The following is a 27,116-nucleotide window of genomic DNA, read 5'->3' on the forward strand; positions in this document are numbered from 1 at the left end:
AAAGTGGTAATCAGGAGCTACTTCATGAGCTCAGCCACCCTTGCAAAGGGGAGATGATGGAGAAGAGGACAGTAACCTCATGAGTTATTTGTGCATTAATCCATCCTTTTTGAGTCAGAGCACCTAAAAGGTTTCTTGCCTTGAGTGTGTCATGTTCTCTTACTGCAGACTTTTTGTGAGTGAGTTAGTCCTTTTAAAGTCGATGAAGCTTGGATTCATTTGAGGGGTGTACAGACAACTGAAGAAAAACTCAGGCCACTTCTGGAAATTGTGTTAAACTTGTCTTGGCTGAATTTACTGCTGATTCTGCATCTGAAATGCAATGATGATGTGTGGGTGTAGAGAAGTTCAGTAAATGTGTTACTTATACAAGATTCACGTCTCAGTTTTTTTAATACATGCGTGTGTACGGACATGAATGCACACACATTCGCACGCTGTAACACTCAGGAGAACAGTCTCTGTGTAACCTTGAAGGAAATCAGAAAAAAGGAAAAGTACATTTGCATGCATACATGTGTGCAGCTATGTCAATGTGGTTTAAAGTTGCTTGGCAGATATAAATCAGAATTTCTTTGTTATTTCAGTTTATCTCACATTAATGTGTCATTAATTCCTGCTTTGTATTCCCAGTGGTTATTCAAGATACAGATAGTCTTCTACTTTTTCCTGGAAAAGCAGAGTTCCTCTCTGAACCAGTGCAGAAGGCAGTGATGTGAAGAGAGAGCATCGATGTGCAATTTAGGAGTTTCAGGGGCTCTCCTGAAGAGCTGCCTTTTCCTAAGCCAGGAGTCCTGGCAACCTCTCGTTGGCTTTGCCAAAAGGAGCTGGTGTTCCATTTTTCTGTAGGCAAAAGCAGGAATCAGCAGAAAGGTTCTTTGAAAATCCCTCAAGTCTGTAACTTTGTGTCCACCAGTCTCTTTCCACTTTAAAGGTGAAAGTGCTTATAATCCACTTTGAGTAGTGGATTAATTAATAAAAGTTCTGCTATGAACTTGAATTTAATGGCTCGGAATAGGGATTTTTAACTGGTTTCTGACTTGCTTCAATCCTGTTCTAAAGCACGCTCTTAATTTACTAGAAACTGGTGTGTTTTTTGGTTGATGTGGTGGTGGTTTTTTTTTTTTTTTTTATTACAAAGCAGTTAGTTTTACTGGAAACCTACTTCACCAGATGGCTTAAGCAAAGAATGGTTATAAATAATTCTTAAAACATGACCAAAATAGGTTGTTTTAACTGTGATAGCATATGTATTGCTATTAAAACGTATCTTAATATTCTAAAAACAACAGAAAGGTGATTTTTAAAGGCTGAGGAAGGAAACTGGGCAATTCGAAGTTGTGTCTCTGTTTATGATGGGTCACTGTCAACTTAAATTTGAGCCAAAACTTGTTTTGTAGTGCTAAAGGTTTATAAAACCAGCACTGAAGTGTTTGTATAATGACTTACAAAGTCTCTGGAAAACCAGCAGTTGTTAAACAAATAAACATTTCCTATGGTCTCCGAAATCCCTCTAATGCTGTGCTGCAAATCTGAAAATGAAGCTGATCATAGCTAAAACTTAACTGAGAAACGCAGCAAAAGGCAAACATAAGCAGTAGCAGTGTAAAGAATTACATTTAAAAAAAAAAAAACAACTTCTATCTGTGGTTGCTGGTACTGTGCTGAACCAGCAAGGATGAAGTTCTGGCTACAGTGATACCGGTGGCAAAACCAGTGACTGGGCAGGATTGTGAGCATAGAGGAAGGTGGGAAGCCGACGCTTCACCCGCTGGTTTTGAATCGTCTCTTTTGGATGCATCAGCTGCTGCTGGGAACCTCAGCCCACTCGGCCTGCCTCTGGTCACTGTTTTCAAGGTGGTTTTTATTTCTCTCCTCCTCCTGATACTGGGCAGCAAGAGATAACGTAAGGCAGATCTCTTGCGTGGTGTGGGTAGAGATGTCGGGTCTTTCCTCTTCCAAGAAAAGAATTTTACCTTTTGGTGCTTAAATTCTGACTGAGGAGATTCACCGTTTCTTATGTGTATTATTTATGGTGGTATCGCACAGGGTAAAGGCCTCAGCTGTTCACGGAAGTGTATGAGAATACTGTCTCATCTTCAGGGGGCCTATAATTTCGATAGTCCAGAGACAGGGAAAAAGGCACAGAAACGTTTGGTACTTGAAAGGCTTGGTTCCTGGGGAGCGCAGCGGCCAAGGCTGCCCGAACCTGGCCAGGGCTGGGCGCGGGGGAAGGCCAGCTGCGCTGCTGGGAAGGTGAGCAGGGCAGCGCGGTGGCTGCGGCTCTGCAGGCTGCTGGAAGAGCAGTCAGGTGCTTTGCCTGACCTGTTACCTGTTTCGCCTCGCAGTACTGAATTAGGCAGGTTTTAGATTACCTTCATTATAGGTGACCTCTTTTACAATAAAACCTCTTACTTTAAAAGTGCAACACCTTGTTGTAATTTAGACTTGTTGTCTCAAATGCATTTTACACATTATTGGAAGCGTGTTTGTTTTGTCTTGGGTTTGTTTTTTTTGTTTTAACCTTCTACACTTGGATAGGCAGAGCTGAGTAAAATATCAAAGCACTTCCTTTATTTACTGTATGGTGCTCTCTCACCTGTATACAGAGGATTGCAGATCTGCTCTGAGATGTCTTCTGTGTTGTGGGACTTGCCCTTAGCTCTGCAAGAGCCCATACTTCCCAGGCATGAGCAAAATGGCATGGCAGCAGTGGCAGAGAGACAGGTTTTCCCTGGGCCTTGGCATAGCTTGGAGTCAAGCAAAGGGCAAGGTGCCTGAAAGACATCGAGCATCCCCACTTTTACCGGAATCTCAGGGTTTTGGAAGACAAATCTTTTAGAAATCTTTGTTTATAACTAGCTTTGTTCATACTGCTAGACAGTTTGTTTTCCCATACAGAAAATTGCTAGTATGAATAAATGCTTACAGGATTGGACCTTTTGTGTGTGTTAATAGTTAACAGAAGGGCTGTGTGCATGTTAGAAAGGACAAACAATCACGGAGGTGGTGGCTTGCTGGCATAGTGTGGGTTTCCCACAGTTGTGTAATCTGGTTACCGGTCATTGTGCGAGCTCTTGAGAAGCTGGTACAAAAACTGGCTTCTTTAGTTATTGTATTAGAAATGCAGTGATGGTTGAAGGAATATGAGAGGGCAAAATGAATCGGAGAATGCTTTACAGTCTTCCCTTCTCCTGCAGCGCGTTAAATGTGATGGTTAAAAGAATCCAACATCCTGAAACTCTGCTGGCAGCTAGCAGCACATGCTGCTGCGTGGTGGTTACGGACATGCCCAGCGCTTTGAAGATGCAGACTGTAAACTAAAGCATTCGCGGTCCAAATTTTCTCCCTGTTGTACAAAAATTGGATGTCTTACTAATTTAATTAATTAATGTAATTATTATTACAATTTAGGTTTTTAACCTCTTCCTTCCCCTCCTCCTGGTTAATCACAGAAATGTGAGTAGGATCCTGTGCCTTAGTTGTTGTATTTGTGACTCTGGACCAGATCTCGTCATGTGAGATTTTTCTGCTTTTAGCACTTGCCAGTGTAGTCATAAGACAAAGTAAGTGTAACAAAAAACAGAGAGGAAAGAGGACTGGAGAGTGATGTGAAAAGTTGATGTGCAACATGGCTGTTCTTCATGGTCACTTCAGAAGATGTCTCTAGGTTATCATGAACAGCAAGGCATCTCGCGGCATTAAAAACTTCCAGCTTCTTACTCTGCACTGTTACAAGTCAAAAATCACAGTACAGTTTATTAAAATAGTTTGTTTGGTTTTGTGAATAACAAATACGGTTCATAGTTCACTATTTGCTTGGTTCTGTGAAACAGAAGAATATGTGACGTTTAAGGGTGTTAGGAATAAAATACTGCACTAGAGCAGTTGGGGGAAGAATCCGCCTGAAGTCCTTCCCTGCTCTCCACTTTGCTGTTGTTCTAGCTAGGAAGTCTTGACGATTTCGGTGTGCATGGGGATAGTCATGTTAGTTTATTAGAAAATTACTTGGCCGATAATTTTCTGACTCTCCCAAGAATGCAGTACATATATGTATGTTAATAATCATTCTGTTGTAGAATTGTTCTGTGTGGAGAGTTCAAGTAGTTCATTTGCGTAACTGTTCATTTTATTACTTTTTATATATTTTTTAAAAATTGGCTGGCTTCCCTAAAAGTAAGTTGGTGAAGGAGAAAATAAATATGCTGTTGGTTGCACTTACAATAGTGCCATTGTGCAAGGCAGAGCAAGGATCATTTCCAAACGGCCTCAGGTGAAATCTAATGGGAAACAATTTCAAACTGGTCTGAGTTCATTGGTAGAAAGAATGTGTCTTAGATAAACATCTGATCCAAGTTATACTACTTGGTATTATTTCTTTTCTGATTAAGTTCTTTTTTTTTTTTTAATTTTAATAAATATAGTTGCATTGGCCAGTTGGAATAAGGAGCCTGTTATATTGTCTTTAATGTGGATTCTATAAAAACAGTTGTTTGCAGGTTACTCTGATTTATGGGGTTGCTGCAGCTTTTTCTTATTACTGAAAATGATCATTTTCTGTAAACTGTTTCTCGTAGAGAGGATACTTAACATTACGCCGCTCTGCTGGTGATGGCCTTTCAGACACAGCTTGCAGTTTTGAAGAATACGTGGCATTAATTACTATTTGTTTTAGCATTTAAATTTATTCCTCATTTACAGGAGAGCTCCAGTCTTCCTGCTTCACTGCTTTTAGCTCAGCATAAGGACAGATCTACTCAGCTAGAAATGAAACTAGAAAAACCCAAACCTGTCAAACCAGTCACGTTTTCCACTGGCATCAAAATGGTAAGACTTGCTTCTTTTTTTTAATGCTTTTCAAAAGACTGAAGATTTCCTCATGTGAAATTTAGATGTTATTTAAACCTGAGTTGCCTAATATGAAATAGACTGTTCACTTCCAATTATATAAGTAATTAGGAATTAATCTAAGAATTTAATCATTCTGCTAGTTGGAATATATGAAATATTTTCATTACTTAGTTGTCAAAAAACAAACTATACCTTTTTCCCTGGAAAGTTGTGCTGTACTCTGAATTATTTTTGTGTCTCATTTGTGTAACAATTTTGAAAGTTCAAGAAAAGGCTGCACTCTGTTCAGATTTACTTTATGCACTGGAATAATCTGTGAGGACGAGACAGACAATTTAGAGATTGATGCTGAGTGGTTAAGGACACTATTTTCATTGTTAATGGACTCTAGGAAGCAACAAGTATTTTTGCAAGTGTGTTACTGGTACGGTGACAGCTAAAGATCTGTTGACATTCCTGTTCTTTATCATGACATGGTACAAGTACGCATCAGCCTGTATGTGGAAATGTAAAGTTGGGGGGGGTGGCTGGAGTTTAGGGACGGGAGCATGAGTTACTGATCTTTTTTTGCACCTTACTGGTTTCCTGTTTTGTTTTAAATGCCTGCACTTTTTTTAGACTTTGAACTTTAGAACTGATAATGGTAAACGGTGTCTTGAAAATAACCAACACTGTCCACCCTCCTCAACAAACCAGGAATTCAACAAAGCAAAAATCTTTGTATCAAACTAGTCTCCCATCAGTTAATCAGTATATTTTGTCAGGGATATCTGTGCTTCTTCAGTATCCCCCGAAGAGTTCATAATGTAGAAACACTTGCAGCTTATTTTCCCAAAAGTAGTGTCAGCTTTTGCAAAGCTGTGCAGATCGTTTTCTTGTTTTCCTGTAGTATAAACAGTATCTTCTTCCTTTGTCTTTTAAATTGAAGAGTCTGGGGGAGATCGATTTGCTTTGTGAAAAGTTTTCTGTTCCTGTAGAAAAGCTAGTGGACAGAAAATATCTGTTGTTCTGTTTAAAAAAATATTCTAACTGAATGCCTGTACTTTTTCTTGCTGTTAAAATATATTGCCAGAATTTCTTAAAGATGTTGGCCTTTCTTCTGGGAAAAGGAAGAAGCTAAGCTTACTCTACATGATGAGGACAATGGAAATACTTTCTATTACATTTGTAAATGAGTATCAAATGTGATATGCAGGAATGGACATTTCGGATCTGCAGCCCCAAGTAAAATTCATCCAGAAATGGTGAAAGACTCGGATGGGGAAACTTCATGACATTTGTATCTTAACATTTGGAATGATAGAAGATACTTGAGATAACTGATTGTTACTTTATCAGTGTTCAGAAAGCGTGAATAGGCTGACTAATTTAATTTGTTCAGTCCCAGGCAAACAAACAAAACACCTCACCCTGACTGGCCTTAGTCCTAGAGTAAAGAACAACAACTTTAAAAAAAATTCGGAATAAGTACAGTTAACAATAAAGTTAAAGATGGGAGTATTTGAAATTGGTGACTGCTGTTTATGGAAAATGGATTACATGAAGCAAACCAGATTTTACGCTGATAAAATTACAGGTTTTGTTGAGAAAGATGAATGTTTCCATAATTTCTTTATAGAGTGCTTGATTTAGTCATTATGTGACATTGATGTTTAGAATTAGGTAGAAATAATGCAATAATAACAATATTGAGATTCTGCACAATAAATGAATTAACTGGCTAACTTGTAATTTCTAAAGTAGCTGTTGGTTAGCACAGCATGAGAGCATTTCTGTGGGTGTTCTGCTAGGACACAGTTCAGTGTTTGGAAGCAGATGTGGAGTTTCTGTGGATGACATGCGAGTTGGCGGTTTACAGGGCCGCTTTGACAAGCTGGCCTCATTCGAATGAAATCTGTTTTAATACGGCTACATGCAAAATTATAAATAGAAGAGTAAATAACGGGCTCTGTGAAGAGGATTTGGAAGTTTGGCTAAGCAAGTAAACCAATTTGACCCTTAGCCACAGCATGTGTGTGAGGGGGGGCCTTGGTTTATGTGAATAGTACAGCAATGAATGGGAAAGGACTTTTCCTTCTGAATGCCGTATTGGGAGGACTCATGGACTGAGGAGTTCTGCCGACTGCGTTTTGAATGCGAAAATCAGAAAGAACGCAAAGAGGAGCCACAAAGGTCCATTCAAAGGGAGAAAGATCTGCTTTGTACTGCGTTCTGCCTCTCGTTTAGGAGAAGGTTAAGATATGACTCAATTTACAGTAAGTACCTCCTTAACACAGAACATGCCAAATCTGAACAGTGCAGATGTAGATGTAGCCAGCACCAATAACCTTAGTTAAACTAATAGGTTCTAAATAGGAACTGAAGGAACAAAAAAGACTTAAAGTTCACAATATTCCACTGGTTAATTGGCCTCACTGTTAAAATTGACTCTGGAATGCAATGAAATCTCTAATTATTGATGTTTCAGGTTAGGACTGGGATGTGCCTTTGAAAATGACTGTAGTCAAATGAAAATTGTTAGGGACAGACCAGAGTTAGTGTTGTACGTGATTTGGTGTGGCTGATGATCTGTGACTGTGTTCTAGTGACAGCGTAAGGGGAATTCCCACCTGGGCGCTCACCTTATGATGTGTGGATGTTTCCAGGCTGAGTGTTTTTCTGAAAACCCGAGATGCTCAGTCCTTTTGTTCTGCATGGGTGTACGCTTGGAATAGGTAGAGCTTTTGTCGTGTTGCCCGTCAAGGGCAGCACTCTTTGTAGTTGCTTTAGCTTTAATCCTCTCTAAGCCATGGGGTTCATGCCCCTTAAATTGGTGGGAGCAGCTCTAGAGGAGTACTGAGAATTTCTTAAAAAATACAGTTCTAATAGTACTCTGCTCGGCTCGACAGTTCTGCAGATTAAGTATAGTTTCTGTGAAAACTCTGGTGTGTTAAACTGTTAAAGTTTCGGCAGCACACGTTTGATGAATCGCTGTGTACGTTCTTCCCCTCTGCTTTTATTTTTTCCTAATAGTTTGGCCACTGACCTTTTCTAGTGGGTGTTTTCCTTAATTTTTTTTTTTTTTCAAAAGAAGGGAATCCAGATAGAGCTAGCTGAGCTGCTGGCTAATCCGGAGCTTGTGTTTACACAAAGGCTATAAAAATATGCCAGCTGTGGTAATCCATGGTGGTTGTTTTTTACAGCTTGAATATGAGTGTTTTTCCTGGGATGGTCTTGGTCAGAGGTGTTCTTCAGCCTGACTGATAATCGGACATGTTTCTGGGTTTCTGAACGAAGAGGCATGCCCATTCTAGTCTCCTGGGCAATGCTCAAGGAAGTTGGCTGGTTGGAGGTGTCATGTTAGTGCTGCGGAGCTCCTGTGCTTGCAGGGGAAGGAGGGAGTGTCTTGTAAGCTTGTAAGCTAAGCAAGAGCATCCCCTATAGCACAAGACAGACAATTAGCTCATGGGGATAGGGTCTCCTTCACTTTTCTTCTTGTTAAATGGGATTTTTTTTTTCTCTTTTCAAGGGGAAGCTGTTTTTTCTTTGCAGTCTGCTTATTAACTTTTAAATTTCACTAAATTATATTTTCTGTGCATGAAGGATACCTTCCCAATGAATTGATTTGATTTACTTCTGTAGGTGGGGGGAAAAAATGCTTCAGAGTTTTCTGCTTATCATGCTGTTCGTATTAAGAAATAGGCTTTCAGCATATTGGAATATTTAAAACCGTCTTATCAAATCTAATCTCAAATCAGCATGAAGCTACAAAAGAAACCGTGTCAATCTTAGTTGTTGAGGTGGTGCTTAAAATATTATTTCCTGCTAATGCTTGTACTTTAGATTTTTAGTAGCCATCAAAAAGAGCACAGGTTGTCAGAAATGAATGAGGTTTCTAGCATTTCTAGGGCTTATCAGGACGTGCAAAACAAATCTAAGGTCTGGCAATAGAACTGTTTTTCTGTTTCTTGATAAATTTGGTGACCGTTTCTGGTTGGAAGTAACGTGAAGCTAATTTTAATGTCTAAAAGAGGTGCTCATATGCACTGGACGCGAATGGCAGTTTGCAAATGCCGCAGGAATTAATTTCATTGCAGTGATTTAGCTTTCTTTTTATGTCTCTGGTGTTTACAGGACTGTAGGAGCCTTTTGGTGCTCGTAGATCTGTGCTTTACCATTGCTGTTAAAAAGATGTAGAAGTGTGGATGTATTTAACTCCTCTTTAATTCATTGGGAACTGGGAACATGCAAACCTTTGTGTCTGCAGCCCAGCTATTTACATGTTGGTGAAAAACAGCAATGCCTGAGACTGGCCCAGCTGCGGGTACTCTTCAGCACGTTTCAGGCTGTGCCCTGTCCCTCTTACGTTCCTCCCAGTTTCTAGTGCTTCTTTGCTCCCTTCCCCCAGCTGCCCAGGAGGCTTAGCCTCTAGTGACGGTATTCTTGAAGTAATTTCATGTAGTTAAAAACTCAATTACCTCTAATTGGATTGCCCAAATACGCAGGAAGAGAACATAGATGTCCTCTGGCTTGCTACCACGTGGCAGAATTTGCCATTTACATTTCATACCCAAATGCCTCAAAACTAACAGAACACATCACTGACCGTTCAATTTCTATCATGGTTTTTGTTTTGTTATTTGATGGCAGTGGGAATATTTATGACTAGAAATATTAGCACAGGGTGTTGTACATGCTTTGTCACTACTGAGATGGACACTACCCCTCTGAATTTGCAGTTTAAATAGATGTGTCGGGGAGGGAGGGGAACCAGATGCCTGGAGGGGATGTACTCGCCCAGGATTAGGCAGCAGAGCAGCGGCGGAAGGAGGAATAGGATCCAGCCCTACGAAATTCCTAACCTGGCGTCCCTTCCGCTGAGCTCCATCTCCTGTCAACGGCAGCCCTGAATGGTGGGGAATCAAGACTGAAATATCTGCTTCGACTGCTGCTGCCCCGTCCAAGTCACAGCAGCGGTGTTACATTTGATTTCTCTGTGCGTCTGAGCATTACCAGGATTTTATTCCAGTTTTGTAGTTTCAGGCTATGAGTAGCTGAGTGCTAGGGAGAGCAATGCAGAGGCTGAAGCTTGCAGGAGGGAGCCGTGGAATCAGTGTTTCGGAGGAATGGAGCTGTCAGACGCGGGGTGGCTAGGACACCTTGGGAATGCACGCTACTGCTACGCTGAGCGTAACAAGTGTCAGGGAATAGATTTCTTGGTGTTACACTTGCAGTATTATTCTAATGGGAAATAATGCTCTTATTTTATGATGTGTGGAACTATTTCTTTTAAAATGTTGACCTCATCAGCTCGGGTCAGATTAACTGTGCTTCATTATTGGCTTTTCCTACACTATTGCTTCCTGTGCACACAACTGCTCCGTGGTTGCTCCTGGTTTTCAGTCTGGTTTTTTTTATAGCTTGTGGAGCAATTACCCAAAATTCTGTTCCACACGCAAGAAACTCTGTCAAAATACCTTTTTAATCAATTGTGCTCCTTCAAAGTTGCTTTAACATATGCCAGGTACTCTGAGGTAAGTGAAGTGTGTGTCGCACCACGGTGTAGGCTACGACTGTTCCACAGCTCCCGAGAGCGCGATGCCACCCCATCTGCGTGACCAGGAGCCGTTTCAGCCTTCCAGCCTTGCTTTGCCGGTCCGCACTGCTCTGGTTCGGTTGGTTTTATTTGTTGGTTTTGGTGTGGTGTGTTTTGGTGTTTTGTCTTAGTTTTTTTTTTTTTTTTAAGTGCTTTTAGTATTTGTCTAAAGTTAAAAAATAAATAAATCAATCAAGCCTATTTCCTTCCTTCAGTGTTAGCTCAGCTGTTCTATCTTCAGGCTGAAACACTTCAGGTGGAATTGATTTCTTTGAGATGTATGCCTGGCCGAGTTTACCTGGTGTTTTGTTTTTAATCTTCATTTGGCTCATACTGCACACATTTCTCTTTTGCAGCTGGGTGGGATATTTCCCTTTTCACCACACTTCATGGTTTAAAATCACAACAAAATCTCAACACTTGTTTTCAAGAGGAAGTAGTATGTTCAGGCGTGTAGATGCTCTCGGAATAGATGTGCTTGTTTAGGAGAGCAGGCATGTAAAGGTAAAATTTTCAGTGGCGCAGAGCATTATCTAGGCCTGCGGCAGGAGCCGGGCCAAGTCTGTGCTGCGTTGCCCGTGCAGCCGTGGTGCCGGCATGCGTGAAGGCTGTGTCCCAGCTCGGACGCCTGGGGCTGGGTGTCAGTCACGTTGCAGGGGAAACCCAAACGTGCTGGTGAGAGGGGGGTCTCAGCGCTTTCCAGTGGGTCTGTGGATGAAGACGCTCAGAGAACCAGCACTGCTGGCCAGGCAGCTTCCCTGGAGTGGAGATTCACAGGGGTGCGCCTATGGAGAGGGGGTCTCATGACCCCTAGTAAGAATATATATTGCATGTTGCTTTAGCTTTGAATTTGTCATCAATAACCCTATCTTGTTTTTAACAATGAGCATTGCATTGATCCACTGAGAAGGATACTCGTTTCTGAAAAGAAAAAAGGAAAAAGAAATTGCAGCTGCTGGACCTCCATCTCTGACAGTACGTGGGTGTGGAATTCACATGTATGAACTAGGGGACACCAAGAATGCTGAATGATAGTATTCAGTTTAGGGCTAGCGTGCTGAATTTTAGCAGTGATCCAGAGTCCTGTGATCCACATACTGCTCCCTTAAATCTTGTAGGATTATATATACAACATGCCTGCAACTTCCGAGTACTGCGGTGGAGAATGATTAGCAATAGTAAATGTATTTGTCATACTAAATCTTTAGTCCTCCATTTAAATAGAGATGTTTTGTTAAGAGTCAAGCACATACATGTAGAACTGTGCTTGACATTTTTGAACTCTGGTTTTGAAGTGTGTGCCAGATAAACTTTATTTAAGTGATCTATCATCAGAACGCTTCCTGTGCACTCCAACCCCCAGACTGAAGTCTAAAATATTTAATGGGGTTCTGGCCTTACTATGTAATTACTGTTATATCAAAGTGTGTAAACATGAAGCATATTATGTTGACTTAATGAATTTTTTTCGTAATGTAGGTAAGAAATTTTTTGGGGGGGGGGAACAAAGTAAACGATAGCATTTGTCATTTCCCCTCCCCTCATTTACACAATGTTGGCCTTGGAAGAGGAGACTGGATTTGAAAATGCAGTCCTGTGTCTCTGCATATCTCTTTGCAGGATTTCTGTTTGGAATGCCTTAGGAAAGATGCCACAGTCGAAATTAAGCTGTTTGGCGGACAGACATGATCCGAACTGCTTAACCTGATTCTGTTTTATGGTTGGGCTCTCTTACACTGCTCTGTTAGAATAAATATTTGTTCATTTGCTTTAAGGCTTCTTTACATGGCTAAAGCAGCACATGTTTATATACACATATTAGTATAAATACAAATTAGGCCCATAAGTTTGCACAGCTGTAATGACTGGAATTTAGTAAATGAAATAGTGCCAACACTGTTAATTGTACGGGAGTGAACAGCAAGACAAATGTACTTGTTAGTAAAGTGGTTGTAGCCAGCAGTGGAGCAGATCTACCCTTTAGCTTTCATTTTTTTGAATGGAACTGTGCTTAGGTTTGGGTTTTTTTTAATTTTTAAATTTTTTTAATGTCCTATCTGATTTATGGAGTTGCACAAGAGCTTACGTGCCTGACTCTTTACCATCAAATTTCAGAGGTGCATCTGTGTGTCATGCAGTGTGTTGTTTCGGTCCGGTGAAAAGATGCTGCACAGGACAAGATTCATTGGGAGGAGGCTACCGGAGGGTTTGGTCCTGCTGGCATCTGCTCCCCTGCCCCTGTGGCAGCAGGCGCTGGGACAGAGCAGCAGCAGCTGGGCTCTAGCTCGTGATGTAGGATGCCCAAATTCCATCCTAAGCAACAGCCAGACCTGCCACTAGCTAGGATAGCACAGAGAAATGTTGTAAAGTCGTCTGAGGAAAGTGCCGTTGGAATCGGCCTGAGATCTTCCTATTTCTGAGTCTTACAGCTCTCAATATGCTGTTGCTTGAGTAGGTGTTACTGTGAGCAATAAGGGGAGATCTGACTGAAAGAAAGAAGGTGGCTGAGAGGAGAGTCCAAAAAAACAGCTGGCAGGGAAATAAAGAATAATAAAAAATTTCTCAATCATTGTTTGTTTTGGAAAGATCATGCCTTAAGCACATGGAAATACTTTACACATTTGAGAAGTGCTGACTTCTACATGCCTTGTGAAGGAACAGCAAATCATTCATATTATGTAAACACATTTATAGATTGTTCTAATATAAGTTTTTTCAGTGCTGCTGTTCTTTATAGCAAGATACAATTTAGGGCATATATGCTCTTTTCATGCTATGCTTTGGCCAAGAGTTGCAAGCATCATAAATGTTAAATATTAGAGTTTGTGCTAAATGAACAGTGCAAAGTTGAACTGCATTTTTAATGCAAGAAGTTGTTAAATAGTGCTGCTTGATGCACTGTTTAAAAGTAAACATACCAGAAAGTAGTACTAGGATGAAACAGAAATAAATAGCTTGTCTAAAAGTGTGAGTATAAGTGGTCTCATTATGTCTTGATAGGGATGATATAAAAAAAGGAGAGCAGACAAAGTTCCTCTGTAAGGGTGGAATTTTAAGTAAGGGAAGAAAAATGAATGAATTGAGAAGCTTTGATGCCAAAATTGGAGTGGGTGTTTGTGGAATTGTATAATCATAGTGCTGGGCCAGGGGCTTCTTCCCCCCGTGGAGAGGCAGAGTTGGGGGCACTTCATGACAGGTACCTGTCCGACCGTTCCTTGAAGAACTCCGGAGATGGAGGCTCGGAAGTCTCCTGGGCAGCCTCTGGTAGCTCTCACTGCCCTTGCTTTTATGTTTTAGGGGAAGCTCAGTAACTGTGCCTTGCCTTGACTCAATGCAAGTTCATTTTCTGCCTAGATATGTGCTGAAAGCTGGTTGTTCACTGCCTCTTTGGAGGAACATTTTACGTGCTTGAAGATGACTGTGTGAAGAGGACTTCACGGAACTAAATATGTTAGAATTTAGATCTTAAAGAAAAAGTTTAGGTGCCTTAATTGTTACTTAATAATAAAAGCATTGATTTCTTCTGCAAATGGCTGACAGACTGTCTCCACTCTGCAGACTAGATGTGGAACGGCATTTATCAGCTGAGAAGAGGACTCTTTAGACAGGAAAATGCTTTGAAAGAGAGCAGTAAGAACATTTAAAGAGTTGTAGTAAGAGCAATGAAGGGTTCAAAGCCATTTAGGCAATCTGACGTAGTAAATTTGTATAGGTGCATAGAAGAATGTGTGATCTTTCTGCCAGAGCTGGGCTGGTGGTTTCTCGGGTTCCTCTGGGTCAGCGGTCAGATGGGTTGTGTCTGTCTGTCTCTGGTTTCGAGAGACTTGCCTGTCGGGCACATGTGTGCAGACTTAGCTCACAAGCTAGTCTTATTCCTGGTTATTCTGTTTCTCAATGAGCCAGGATCTCTTTAACGGTGTTGCGGAGCAGATTCACCTTGCAGCACAGTTAAAAAATCTCCCATCTGCCTGTATTTTCTTCCTGGCCTGCTTCAGACAAACTCTGGGTAAGCACAGCCTACATCTGGCTTTTCTGAAATTCTTGCCAGACTTAAAAAGTCGTGCAAGGGGAGCCAAGAGGAGGGCAAGAGGGATGGCCGCGGTGGCTGGCAGAAACATGGCAGGAGGTGGGTCTGAAGTGCTGGGAGCTGCAGCAAGCGGTGTCACGGCGGAGCGTGGGGTTGTAGGGATGGGGAAGCGTAGGGCAGCAGGTGAGGTGGGTGGGGATGTGGCCATGAGGTGCTGTGGGGAGAGCATGGGGCAGAAAGGTGGGAGAGTGGGACGGGAGTTTCTAGGAAGAAGGGCTGAGGGGCTTCTGCGTGGGATTGGGAATGACAGGAGAGCTCTGGGACGGAAGGGTTTGAGGAATTGGGTGTTCTGGTTCTCATCTGTCTGGATGGGTTCCTGGGTAAGACAGAGGGTGGTGTGGGCACAGCTGGGTGGTGTCAAACGTGACACCCCTCCGCACTTTTTGACAGGGGTTCTGGCTGTTGGCAGGGGTGTACGTGCAGGACTTGTGTTTCCCACAGTATCTTCTGTTTTGTGTTAATCTCTGTTACAAGGTACACCAGCCTTACTAATATATTGATTCCCTACAAGGAAGAAATCTTCAGCGTGTTGACTGAGGCCATGCTCTGTGTGCATACGACCTCTCCGCACCTTAGCTCGTGCCTAAATAAACACAGCAGATAAATGGGTGTTTGCTATAGGGTCTTAGAGGAATTGACTTTTGAGCTTTGAGAGCACATCTGTAAATTAAAAATACATTTAAAAATAAAGATCTATTTCAAAGGAGCTGTTGGGGGCCTTAGTTTTCAATAGTCAGTACTCATCCAGGATGCACTCGTATTGTGCTAGTGTACTTGCAGCAAAAGGTGTTTTGGATCAAAGAGACAGTGTTCTGTACCAAGGAGACTTCAAAAGTAATTTTCCTCAAGAATGTTTGTTCAGGTGGAAAGGGTAGGAGAAAGGAATATTGTTTTAGGCAATCAGCAATGGATATTGAAAGGTGAATTTCCCCATATATATACCTAGCCTTGACTCAGTGTGTCGGTCAAGGTGTTGCTGGAAAGGAATATTGACAGCAATGGCTACTAATGAAAGAGAAATTATCCTCAGGAAGAGGATAATTAATACTCTGAAAGTCTGACTTATCTTTATTCCTCTTAAATGTTTTTGTGTTTTCTTAAAAAAGAAAAAGATGGATAATGCCATATATCAAAGTGGAGAATTGACTGTTTTAGTTTATTGTACTCTGTCCAGTTCTGGGCTCCCCAGTTCAAGAAAGATGAGGAGCTACTGGAGAGAGTCCAGCGGAGGGCTACAAGGATGGTGAGGGGACTGGAACATCTCTCCAACGAGGGGAGGCTGAGGGAGCTGGGCTTGTTCAGCCTGAAGAAGAGAAGGCTGTGAGGCGACCTAATATATACTTACAAATATCTGAAGGGTGGGTGTCAGGAGGATGGGGCCAGACTCTTTTCAGTGGTGCCCAGCGACAGGACAAGGGGCAATGGGCACAAACTGAAGCACAGGAAGTTCCATCTGAACATGAGGAAGAACTTCCTCACTCTGAGGGTGACGGAGCACTGGCACAGGCTGCCCAGGGAGGTTGTGGAGTCTCCTTCTCTGGAGATATTCAAGACCCGCCTGGACAAGGTCCTGTGCAGCCTGCTGTAGCTGACCCTGCTTCAGCAGGAGGGTTGGACTAGATGACCCACAGAGGTCCCTTCCAACCCCTACCATTCTGTGATTGTTCTGCTTTGCCTGAGCATAGTTGCTATGCAGGTAGCTCTTCTGTATTTTGGGAAACGCGAGGCTCAGGTGTCATTTGTGACATGTTGTAGCTCTGCAGAACATGTGGCAGAGCAGTAATATCCTCTGCATCTTGCAAAGCTGATAATAGCAGGGTAATAGGTTGTATTTTATACAGGCTGTTTTTAAAAAATACAAAATACATAAGTATATTTAGACTGGAAAGAAACCTGCTTTGACTCACTGAGACAAATGTGTGTAGTGGTGCGGGCAGGAAATGGAGGGACAGAGAGCACATGTGGAACCATCGATCTAAATTAGCTGGATGGCAGCCAGGGAACTGGAACTTGCAACATTTGCAGCGATTAGTAGAAAATGAGATGATGGGTTTGTGTAAGAAGAACGATTCCTGTACTGCTGTGGGACGGCGAGGTAGATCCTGCAGGAGACAGACGGTGCGTTTAGGGGTGGTGCGTGTGGAGTTGGAAGGCGGTGGAAAGGTAAGTAGGTTGGAGGGAGAAACAATTTCAAACTCTTGAGGGCTGTGCGCAGGAGGAAAGCACCATATATTTTTAGGTCTGAGGTCCATTCTCCTGTTTCATCTCTTGAAAGAGAGGCATAAATAAATACAGCACTGCTCTCTTCTCCAGAGCATAGAAAGAGAATCACAGAAATGTGATCCTCTGCAAGACTGTCAGAGGCAGTGCTCAAGTAAACAAGAGCCGCTGGTCTGTGCTGTGTAGAACGTGCTGACAGATGTAAACGGGATCGATGGAGGCATCTGATCCTCGCCACCGTTAGGCAGTCTTCAGCGCCAGGGCTGAGGGCTGCCTGTGTTTGTGTACCTGTAGGCATACGTCCATGGCTAGTGCAAAAAAACCAAAGCCACATCCATCCAATAATATATGTAAAGATGTCCAGGTTGTAATGCTTCGCTGCAGTAAGCCCTTTGAGCTCAGACAAGCAAAGTCTGAATAGTTTATTAGTAACTATTTGAAGAGTTTTCTGCCTTTCCAGAAAGGTGGGAGTTTCTGTAAGAGTATGGTGGTAGTGATGCTGGGAGTGGCAGCGTTTTCTTCTCTTTGATTTGGAGTGCGACGTGAGCCAGATCATGACTGCAAGTTCAGATAAGGGTTAACCTGTGGAGTTCTGTTGTGGGTTTTTCCACCAGCTGCACCCAAACTAATATGGATAGAGTTGGAGGGCTTCAGTGTTGTCCACTTGGGAGAGGATAGATCTTCGTCATCCAGATCCTGGTGCTCAAGGTCTGATGGCACTATCTTGGCTGTGCCTGCACACCAAGGATTCCCCTTTGTGGTTGTTCCCAGTAAAACACGATCAGGGTTTGCTTTTGCTGTCGAGGGAGAGGACTTGGCTTGAGAGCTGATGGGAGGATGCAGAGGGGATTGCAGTGGGAACTTCGTGCTTTTTCATCTCCACACATTCAGTTTTCACTTATTCACCTTAATCTGCCCCTTCATAGCATGATGCCTTGAGCTTGAATTCCTTTTTAACTTATGTAGGATCTGAAGCCTAGACAGGATTAGGCCAGGAATTTATCTCAAATCAGGCAGTTCTAAAATCTGGAATAAGGGATAAGGCCACCCTCCCCCCCTTTAAGGTGCACTTTATACTAAAGTTTAATGCTGTATGAATTTAATTTCATTGATAGTGTTGTGTACAGCATTAGCTTTATGCTGATTTTTAACCTGTTTTGTGCCTGGTTAGTGAAGTGAATTGGAAATACAAAATTAAACAGGTATGTCACTCCTCAAGAATATTTCTGTTACTGTAAGAGTGCTGTACCCATTTAGCTGTTAGCTGCTTTTCAACCCTGTGTAACTAACTCCAGCTGTAGCTGAGGTGCCAGGTAGAACTTTGGCATGAAGTCTGTTTATCTCCCAGTTGTAAACCTTTGGATTTTATTGTTTTTTTTTTTAAAAAAAGGTCCCTGAATAAAATAGTGGTGGTATCTGAATTTTGTTTGTCATGAAGAACAAAGTATAAATGTGGCTGCACATTTACTTAATTATTTAGTGTATTTTTATTTACGAAGAGGCAAAGTACACAGCAACTGCAGCTTTTCAAAATGTGATGTTTCTTTTGTAGGAGGAACCCCCCTTTAGACCTCAGAATACTTTGTTGTTAAATACAAGGCTGCGTGACCATGCTGGCTTACCTGCTGTTATCTTCAGCCCATCTCTGCTCCGCCTCAGTGCTCGCATCAGGCATAGAAATGGAGTGGGCTGTGCTGCAGGTGGGAAGGGAGTTTGGACGGTGAAAACCTCTGCTGCGTATTCTGTCTGGGGAAACCTCTGCCTGCAGCTCTGCAGCTGTGACAGTGCAGTATGGACCGAGGAGAGTGTGTTTTGTTGTATTTTTGTATGGGGAAGTTTTTGCTGTTGTGCGTTCTGTTGTCTTTGATTTTGCTGGCGGAAGAGGAGGAGCAGGAAAGCAAGGGAAAGGGCAGCTTTTATGAAGGGGAGAGAGAACCCATACCTGGCACTGCTTGTGAGTGACAGGGAGAGACACGCACAGCAGAGCTTTATTTTTGCAGTTGGAGGGGTGTGTGCGTGCCCCGTCAATTGTCCGTGGCAGCTGATGTTGGGGGGAGGGAGCTTTTTAGGGGAATTCAGAGATTTGGATCAGGGAAGGTTTGCTTCCATCAGAATGCTTCAGTTCCGGTTAATACCCAGCGACTATCAGATAAAGCCGGTTTGAACATGATTTTTGGATGGGAGTGTCAATGTAACTTTGTTTGGGTGGTTTTTGTTTTGGTTTCCCCACCTTCCCTAGCAGGGCACATTTTGCTGAAGCATCCATTAGAAAACCCAAAGGAATGTGGATAATGTGAATGATAGGGTTACTACCCTGACCGCATTGGCAGATTCATTGAATTTATAAAATCTGCCCATTTCACAATTCTTTTATGCTTTTATGTTTTTTTTGATCCAATTAATCTTGAATTTTTTAAAATTCTTTGCGTAAGGGCACACAAAGTATTAAGCTAAGGCCACAGAAAATAACTTTGTAAGTACTTTCTTACTGTTCTGAAATTTAATTAAAACCCTGCAAACTTCATCATTCATCATTTTGCCACAGGAGTGTATTTCTTATGGAGACAGTCTAATATCCTGCAGCAACTTCATGGCATTACAAAAGTAATTAATGGGCCCTTTTAGGGCAGTGTGTGTTGCTACAATGTGGAATAATACTTCAGTGTTGTAAGTGAATGGCGTGCTAGGAAACACTAATCCCTTGTGTATAGTAACAGGAAGTATGAATATTACTTATTAATAATAATGTAAAGCACCTTTGCACACACGCTTTTTTCTGGGCATGGCTACCTTTTCATAAACAGCAGTGAGTTTTAATTACAGAAAATTAGTGAGAAGCAAGAATGATTTGTGTAATTAAGAAGATCTGTTTATTTAAAAGCCTTCAGAAGTTGTAAAAGATGGAACTTAGCCGTATGTGAGGGATGAATGTTGTGCAATAATGCCCCTTCATTCCCCTTTCATAATAAATCTCCACAGAGTATTCATCTAAAGGGCTGGATGCCAAAAAGAACAGGTTCGACTTGTCTGTGAGGATTTACACCACAGTAAAATGCACAACTGCTTTAGCAGAGGTCATTGTGAAGGTCACGGAGCCAGTACGCCCTGCTGAATGAGAGCAGCCTGCGACAATGGTGTGAGAGGTTGGACTGGGTGAAATCAATATTGAAAACCTCATATGAAATGTAGCAATAAGCTGGAATCGTTAAAACACATGACTTCAAAGCGTGTATGCTGTTTTGCAAGAAACGAGTGGTCTCCTTTCCAGAAGTTTCCATCTCATACCCTCTGCTGAGTGTAGCTCCTAGGGCAAAATGCAGAAGTTTGCTTGATTCCTGACAATTAACATTGAAATAACTTAGTATGTCCAATAAACACCCTCAAACTGTTAGTGATTGCCCCTCTGTCCGGTTTCATTGATACTGAAGTGGATTTAATTAACTGAGATTTGGAACACTTTTTTTACAAATGAGGTCTGAGTTTGACGATGGGGTCACTGTGTCTTTAAATAAAAGATGATGATCATTTCAAATGGCAACCGGCCATCAGTGGGGTTTAGTGCGGAGATTAATTAGTAAACTTTGGAATGCGCTACAGCAAATGCAGCTGATTGGCAATAGCATGTGGAGCAGCAACTGGTGGAAAGCTGGGGCTGCTGAGCAGCAGAGGTATTTCCAAAAAGACTTGGGAGCGCTGTGATGTGCTACGCTTTAAATGGCACTGTGCTGATTGCATCAAACCACCAGTTGGGTATTTATGCAGTTTAGTAAATGCACAGATTAAAGAAGTCTGATGTGCATTTGGAAAGAAAGCCAGTTTTCTTTTATTGTTTCCATGTGATTAGGTGTGCCCTGTCAATAAGCAGTGAAGCCCCTAAACATTGGTTTATAGAGGATTGTGGTTTGTCTGCATTGCATTTTGCAATTTTTTTTATCTAGGAAGACAAATAGCAAGTGTACTGTCGAATGCTGAGATATGAATTATTCGAAAAAGACACTGAAGTAAATGTGATTAATTCAATGGCTATTGCAGTAAGCCATTGCTTAGGATTCTAGTCTGCTTTTTTAAATTGTATAGATTACTGAGTATGTATGTTTACATGATTTGTAGTTGTTTACTGTGTTCCTTTTAAGGTTTTAAATACGTCATTAGAGAAATATGGAAACTTTTTCTGTAAATTAGCTTTCTAAGGATGTTTGATCTATTTGGTATGAGTAATGGACCCCATTATATGTAGCCCCTAGTGGGACTATTTTCTCAATTTGTGTAGGCCCAGATAATAAAATTAAGATGATTTATGTAATAAATAACTACTCTTGAGACAGTATTTGGAAGCCCTATACGCTTCTTAAAATCTCTCTTAATATTACTGTATTAGTATCTTCATGCCCACCTGCAGTTAGAGAAGCGTGGTCAAGCATCCATTTAAATCCGTGAGAAAGCTCACACCAATACCAGTGGGTGTTTGTTCCAGGAATGGCCCATGCAGTTTGGCTAGCCTGGTGAAATTCATCTTACTGTGTGTATCCTGGGTATTGAGCAGACGCCTGTCCTTGTGGACTAGTTAATGGTATCACTGCAATAGTCGTATTAAAGTTTTTGATCTAAAACTGGTAGAGGTGCTTGATATCATAAGATATGGATCATCTTGGCTTTGACCCAGAAAACCCCTAACCATGTGCTTTAAAATTAAGCAAGCGTGTACACCTCTTGGCTTAACTCTCGGCTCTTTGTCCTCGTTGCATTTCAGTCCCTAGGGCCCATCGATGTGTCGTGGCAGCTCTGTGGACCAAGCGACGGCAGACGCTGGTGTCTAATACCTGGCTGTGAGCTGCTCGACTTCTGAGCTGCTGGAATGGTCTGCAGGAGCGGAGACCGGCGTCGTCAGGGTGCTGGTTGTTTCTCTGGAGACCTGTTTCTGCAAGCCTCTGCTTCCTAGACCATTGTGTTTATTGCCATAAGTAATTGCAGCCAAGCGGATGGGCTCAGTTTACGCAATCAGGTTTAGGCTTGCTTGGCTTTGTTGGACTGGACTTGCAGGGCACAATCCAGACAAAGTACTCAGTATGCGACTGCTCCTTTGACTGTGCGAGGCTCTTTGTGTGCTGAAAGCTGGGTGGCTTTTAAGCTGAATCAGTGTTGCTGAGTCTGGGTCTAAGCCCCAAGTAAGTCTATGGTAAAACTTCCTGCCAGCAATTAGATTTGTTAGCTCTATCCCAGCCAAAACCAGGACAGCGTGCCTTTAAATGAATCCTGTGTGTAAATCTGCAGAGGATTGGGGCATTATAGGGTCTTGCAAAATGTTCAATGACAGTGTTTGTTAAAAGCTGTTTAACTTACGCCCTTTGGTTGTTTGGTGTGTGTATCTGTGAGTAAATATAGAACAGAAACACCCATACGCACAAAAAGCGTCTCGCAAAAACACAGTATCTGAGCACTGCAATCAGCTCTTTAATTAGAGACTTGATTATTTTTTTTAAACTCAGTCTGCTGTGTGTATGTACAATACGTGCATCCAAGTACATTACAAAGCGTTATGAATACTTAAGAGCGAGCTGTAGCCCTGGACAGAGACAAATGCGGGTACATTTGGGGGTCCGTTATCCTGGCTGGGCTGCTGGTTTGCTGTGACCCAACTGCTTGTATGAAGTACGGAGCGCTCTGTGTAGCCCTGGAGGGTTGCCTTTTAGTGTTGGTCTAAATCTAAGCTCTGAAAGATGAAACAGGGTATGAATCTCCTTGACTTGACAGCAGCAAACAGTCACTGCAGCTCGCTGCTTTTGCTAATGCCCAGGCTTAGGTGATTTCGTAAGGTGAGCTGTTTTTAGGTTCTGGCAGGCTTTTTTCCTTGCAGATCTCCTAGACATGCCGGCTCTCGGTGCTCAGTCCTAGTGGTGAATGTTTTGGCTGACACAGCAGTGGCTGCGAAAAGGAGATGCGGGGAAAAAAAGCTGTGCAGTGTTGTGTTTTAACCGTGACCCAGATTAACATGAAACCAAGGGAGAAAACATGGTTTTCTCAGTTTATTGCCGGCTGATAAAAATTTATGTCCAGAGCTAGGACAAAGCTATTCAGGCTGGTGGTGATTTAAAGTGTCTGAGTGTTTGTTAAAGCTTTTAGATACGGCTTTGCCATCTTTTGCTGAAAATACAATTTTCCTGAAAGTTATACATCTTACCTTCATTTTGTTTTTCTTGTCAATTCTTGGACAGTTCAAAACACAAAACCCCAAAAATTCATCCTGGATCAGCAAGCCAAATGTGCTGTGAAAGCTTCTTGAGCAGCTTGCCTTGGCCCGATGAAATGAATGTGATTATAGCCCAGCAGTGGAGGGGGGGGAGGAATACCCCTGCAAACTGTCAGCACTTGGGAAAGGAAACACAGAAACCTATTATTATTCCTACGCACTCTAGAGTTTCTGATTTGCTCCCATTGACTTTAGTGGTGCGGTATCAGTTACCCCGATGCTTGTAGTGATGGGTTTCTGTTTCATGTAACCAAGTGGAACAGCGATTCAGACGCATGGTAGCCCAGTGTCGCTGGATGGGTGGCTTCCAGGTAGATGCAGACTTGGGCTGACCGGCTCAGGAGGCAACTCTCTGGTCAGCCAAAAATCAGCTCTTGCTGGTGAGTCTGGCAGTGTGTGTGCATGCTGAGTCAGTCTCTTGTGTACCTGTGTGATTGTACCACTGATTAGACTCAAAAGGCTTGGCAAATCCTATTTGTGTGGGAAGCTTGAGTGCAAAAACTTGCCTATTTTACTTTATTTAAATCAATATAATCCTGCTTAAGGCCTTTTGGAAAGCACATCTAAGTGAACAGTGTTTTAAGTTAACACAGTGTCTTTCGTGTTCACAATAAAAGCTAGTTTCGTTTGAAAAGGGTGTGCTGATGGTTACCTTACTTAACTTTTTGCCATATTAAACGTGGAAGGACTCAATTCTCCTGCATGCGCACAGCGTCTTTTGTGAAATTTGTGCTTAGAAGATTTAATATCTTCAAGTTTGCTTTATGATCAGCAATTCTTTGAACTTGCAAACAAGAAAGTGTGGATAACTTCAAATATCTATTTGAAGTCTGATTCTAAGGAATGCTTATGTTGGTTTTGACCTTACAACGTGAAGCTTGATCTCTGTCTCGAAACCACAGTATTCTAGCGGAAATGTAAATACACTCTGAACTTTTTTTAGATATCTTTAAAATACTCCCTGTCTCTTAGAAGCAGGGACTGTATTCCAGAGATCCTGGATATTCAAACCATGTATTTCTGTTCACAAGGGCCCTGGTTTGGCAGCTGACCTCTAATGAGCAAAGCTCACCTGGATGTGCTTTCGTTCAGGAGACACCGATCTGTGGTGGTTCAGACTTGAATATAACAGTTTTGGTAATTGTGAAGCTTCATAGAATAGAGAAGGGCTAAGGGTGGAAGTTGGCTAAGATGATTTAGAGTTTTATATAAGCACACAAAGCTTCAAGTTGTCTTGTTGTGTTTGGTTTCGAAAAGCTCTTATTAACTACTTTGACATCTCGCTTTTATTCTCAGACATCTGCTTTAGATTGTTTGCCATAAAAGTGTAAGAATTAATTTTGCCCTCATTTTTGTTATTGCTACCAGAAACCGAACTATTTTTATTGCTTCTTGTGTAGGGATTTGGACCCCGAACTATTTTTGGAGTTGATCAGAAAAATGGGTTTCTATTTTCTTTTTATTTTTTTTTCTCCCTCACGCTCCCCCCACGTTTACAGGTACAGTTAATTAAATTATAGTTTTCAAGTGCACAAAGATGTTAGGCATAGCTTGTTAAACCATATAGTAAGCTCTACTTTGCTTTATTTGGCCCAGTATTGTGAGTTTTAAGGGAATTCAAATGACCGACTCCTTTTGGTTTGTTTCTCGGGACAGCAGCTGCCCTGAGCCAGGGTGAGACATTTGCATCAGCTGTGGAGAGCTTAGTACGCATTTTACTGTATGGAAATAGTATATGAAAGTCAAAGAAATGAAAACCTGGCTGGATGTTTAGTCCTTTGATTAACAAATGTTCTTAATACTTGTTCTTGGGGCTTGCTTTTTCTTGGATCACGGCGTGCTGGTGTTGTTTCCCAAGGAGCAGTGAGTAGCTGTGGCATGCGATGGCCGTGTAAGCCCTGATCTCCAGCACACCGCCTTTGAGTGGCTTCTTTCCCTGCGTTGTGCATTATTAAATTTCAGGGCATTCTGCTGATGTGGGTTCATCCAGTACTTACAGCAAACGGTAATCTTCCTTTCTACAATGGCGGCGTTGTTTTTAAGGCCAAACTGCCTCGCTAGAAGCCTATGGCCAGAAATGCTGCGGCAGCCTCTCCAGCTTGCTCGAAACCTGAGGTTTGTGCTGCAGTTGCTTTCACAGCAGTCTCCTCTTTCAGAATCTGTGGCGACACTTGCTTTTTTTTTTTTATTTGAATACAAGTGTTTCAGCAAAAGGGCTCACAAAGAAGCCACTGAACAAGATAACAGATGAGGCATCTCTTTATTTGAAAAACTGAGAAACAGGAATTTTCTGGGACAAAGTGAAATTACCGTGTGCTTGTATCACTGTTTTGCTGGCAGCTTCTGTCTCTCCAAGTGAGAGTGTAGATTTTTCATGGCAGGAAATGTTCCTTTTTCCTTGTTCTAAGGAAACATCTAAAGATGTTTCTGGTTATTGTGCTTCGAGGAGCTACAAAGCCATAGCCACTGAATGCAGTAGGCCATGGCAGTTCTTGGGTACATGAAGGGACTCTTTCTGCAGCGCTCCTGGGATCAGACGGGGCTTACAAATGGTGTTTCTGATCCTGTGGGGTTCTGTGAATCCTGTTCAAAGTGCCTCTAAAATCCTGGTGCCATTGGAAGTATACAGTGCTTGGAAAGCTGTCGTGCCTGTGGTTTGGATTTAAGCAGCATTTTGATGGAACTGCTTAAAACATAGATGGAAACTTGCACGGAAAGAAACTAAACCTCTCTGGAAGGACAAAAGAGTATGTTTTGTGCAGATTAAAAATGCAGTCACTTCTGCCCCAGGGAGTTTTTTTGTTTAGTTTGACAAAATGAACGTGCATTTTCAAAGCAGTGCCGTGCACGGCGTGTTACGTTTGCAGTGTGTCTCTTCTGTCCCCGGAATAATCGGCTGACGTCTAGTGGCGTGCTCTGCATGCGAATGAGGAAAAAAACCTGGAAATAAACTACTTTCCACTTTATGTTAAATGCAGTAGTTTCTAAATGCATTGCTAGCAGGTTTCAGTTTTCATTTAAAATGTGTCCACAGATACTGTGAAGGTCTATCATGTACTGCTCATGCCTGATGACGCTTGCTTCGTTTTTCTACTTTAAACTTCAGTTTTCCTAAATTCCTCCTTTTTGTATTTTTGCCTGTTTCTAATAATTCACTCTGATATTCTCTCTTCCTGTTTTTCCTATGCTGTTCATGCTTTTCCTTTCATCTGCCTTTATTGTCCTTTTCTTCATATTTTATTCCTTTTTTTGTCCCCGTTGCTATAAAATACTCCTTTGTTTTGCCAGACAGTTACCAACCTTTAGCAGTCCCTCCTTAAATCTAGCTATTCAAGGAATCTCACTTCATTTCTTCTCTTTATCAGGCAGACATAAGCCATGCTGAATGTGGTGTGCTGCATCTTTATCAACATTTATCTGGGTCTAGGCCGTATGTATGCTCAGCAGAACAGGGACTATGTCCCTGATTTTCTCACACACACACACTCAAAGTTTCTCATTTTCTACAGACTGAGGTCAGTTTTGTTATTTTAAGCAGTCTTTCTTTTTAAATCATCCATCAGACTCTACATTCCTTAAAAACGATGCTGTTTAGCTCTGGCTGGCTGGGGGAAGCTGCTTTGGAGGCTCCTAGGAGGGAGCGGACAGTGGAGCACAGCGATGTGTGGTTGTTTATCAGCTGCTGTTCTACTCATAAAGCAGATAATTTTTGCAGGTTCCACTGTCTTCCAGGAAATACTAAATGATTTTCTAGTGTAATGGAGGGATCACATCAGCGTAACACTTGGCTTCACTGCAGCAAGATAGGAACGCCGGCAGATTCAGCTGTCCCAGGACTCGGCATGACTGTCGCTGGTCGGTGAGCGATGCGCGGCTGTCGCTGTGCTCTGACCTCCGCTGGTGGGCCTGCCCCGCGCTGAGTGTTACGTGTCACGATACGCAAAGTGTCATTTGTCAAAGTGATTTCTATTTCACAGCCCTCAAAAAATTAGGCCCTTAAAGTGGGTGTTTAAAACAATATTCTAGTAATGCCTTTAATGCTGTAATTAGACTGACTGCTGCAGAGCTTGTGCTTTGTTGATAGCCAAATCAAAATGCTTGAGGCTCCAGAAGTCTGGAGCTTCATGTTGGTAGAG

At 42.1% G+C, this 27,116-nt stretch overlaps 1 protein-coding gene across 2 annotated transcripts in view; it reads left to right on the forward strand.

The window, feature by feature from the left end:
• The window catches only part of MNAT1 (MNAT1 component of CDK activating kinase), a 127,010-nt gene that overhangs the window by 54,290 nt on the left and 45,604 nt on the right, over nt 1-27,116 (forward strand). For both annotated transcript variants that reach the window (XM_075426797.1, XM_075426798.1), the window contains one exon: nt 4,702-4,827. In XM_075426797.1, the coding sequence (XP_075282912.1) occupies nt 4,702-4,827 (126 nt within the window). The remainder of the gene's footprint in view (nt 1-4,701; nt 4,828-27,116) is intronic.

This window comes from Opisthocomus hoazin, chromosome 7 (assembly GCF_030867145.1).
Source record: "Opisthocomus hoazin isolate bOpiHoa1 chromosome 7, bOpiHoa1.hap1, whole genome shotgun sequence".
NCBI lineage: Eukaryota > Metazoa > Chordata > Aves > Opisthocomiformes > Opisthocomidae > Opisthocomus > Opisthocomus hoazin.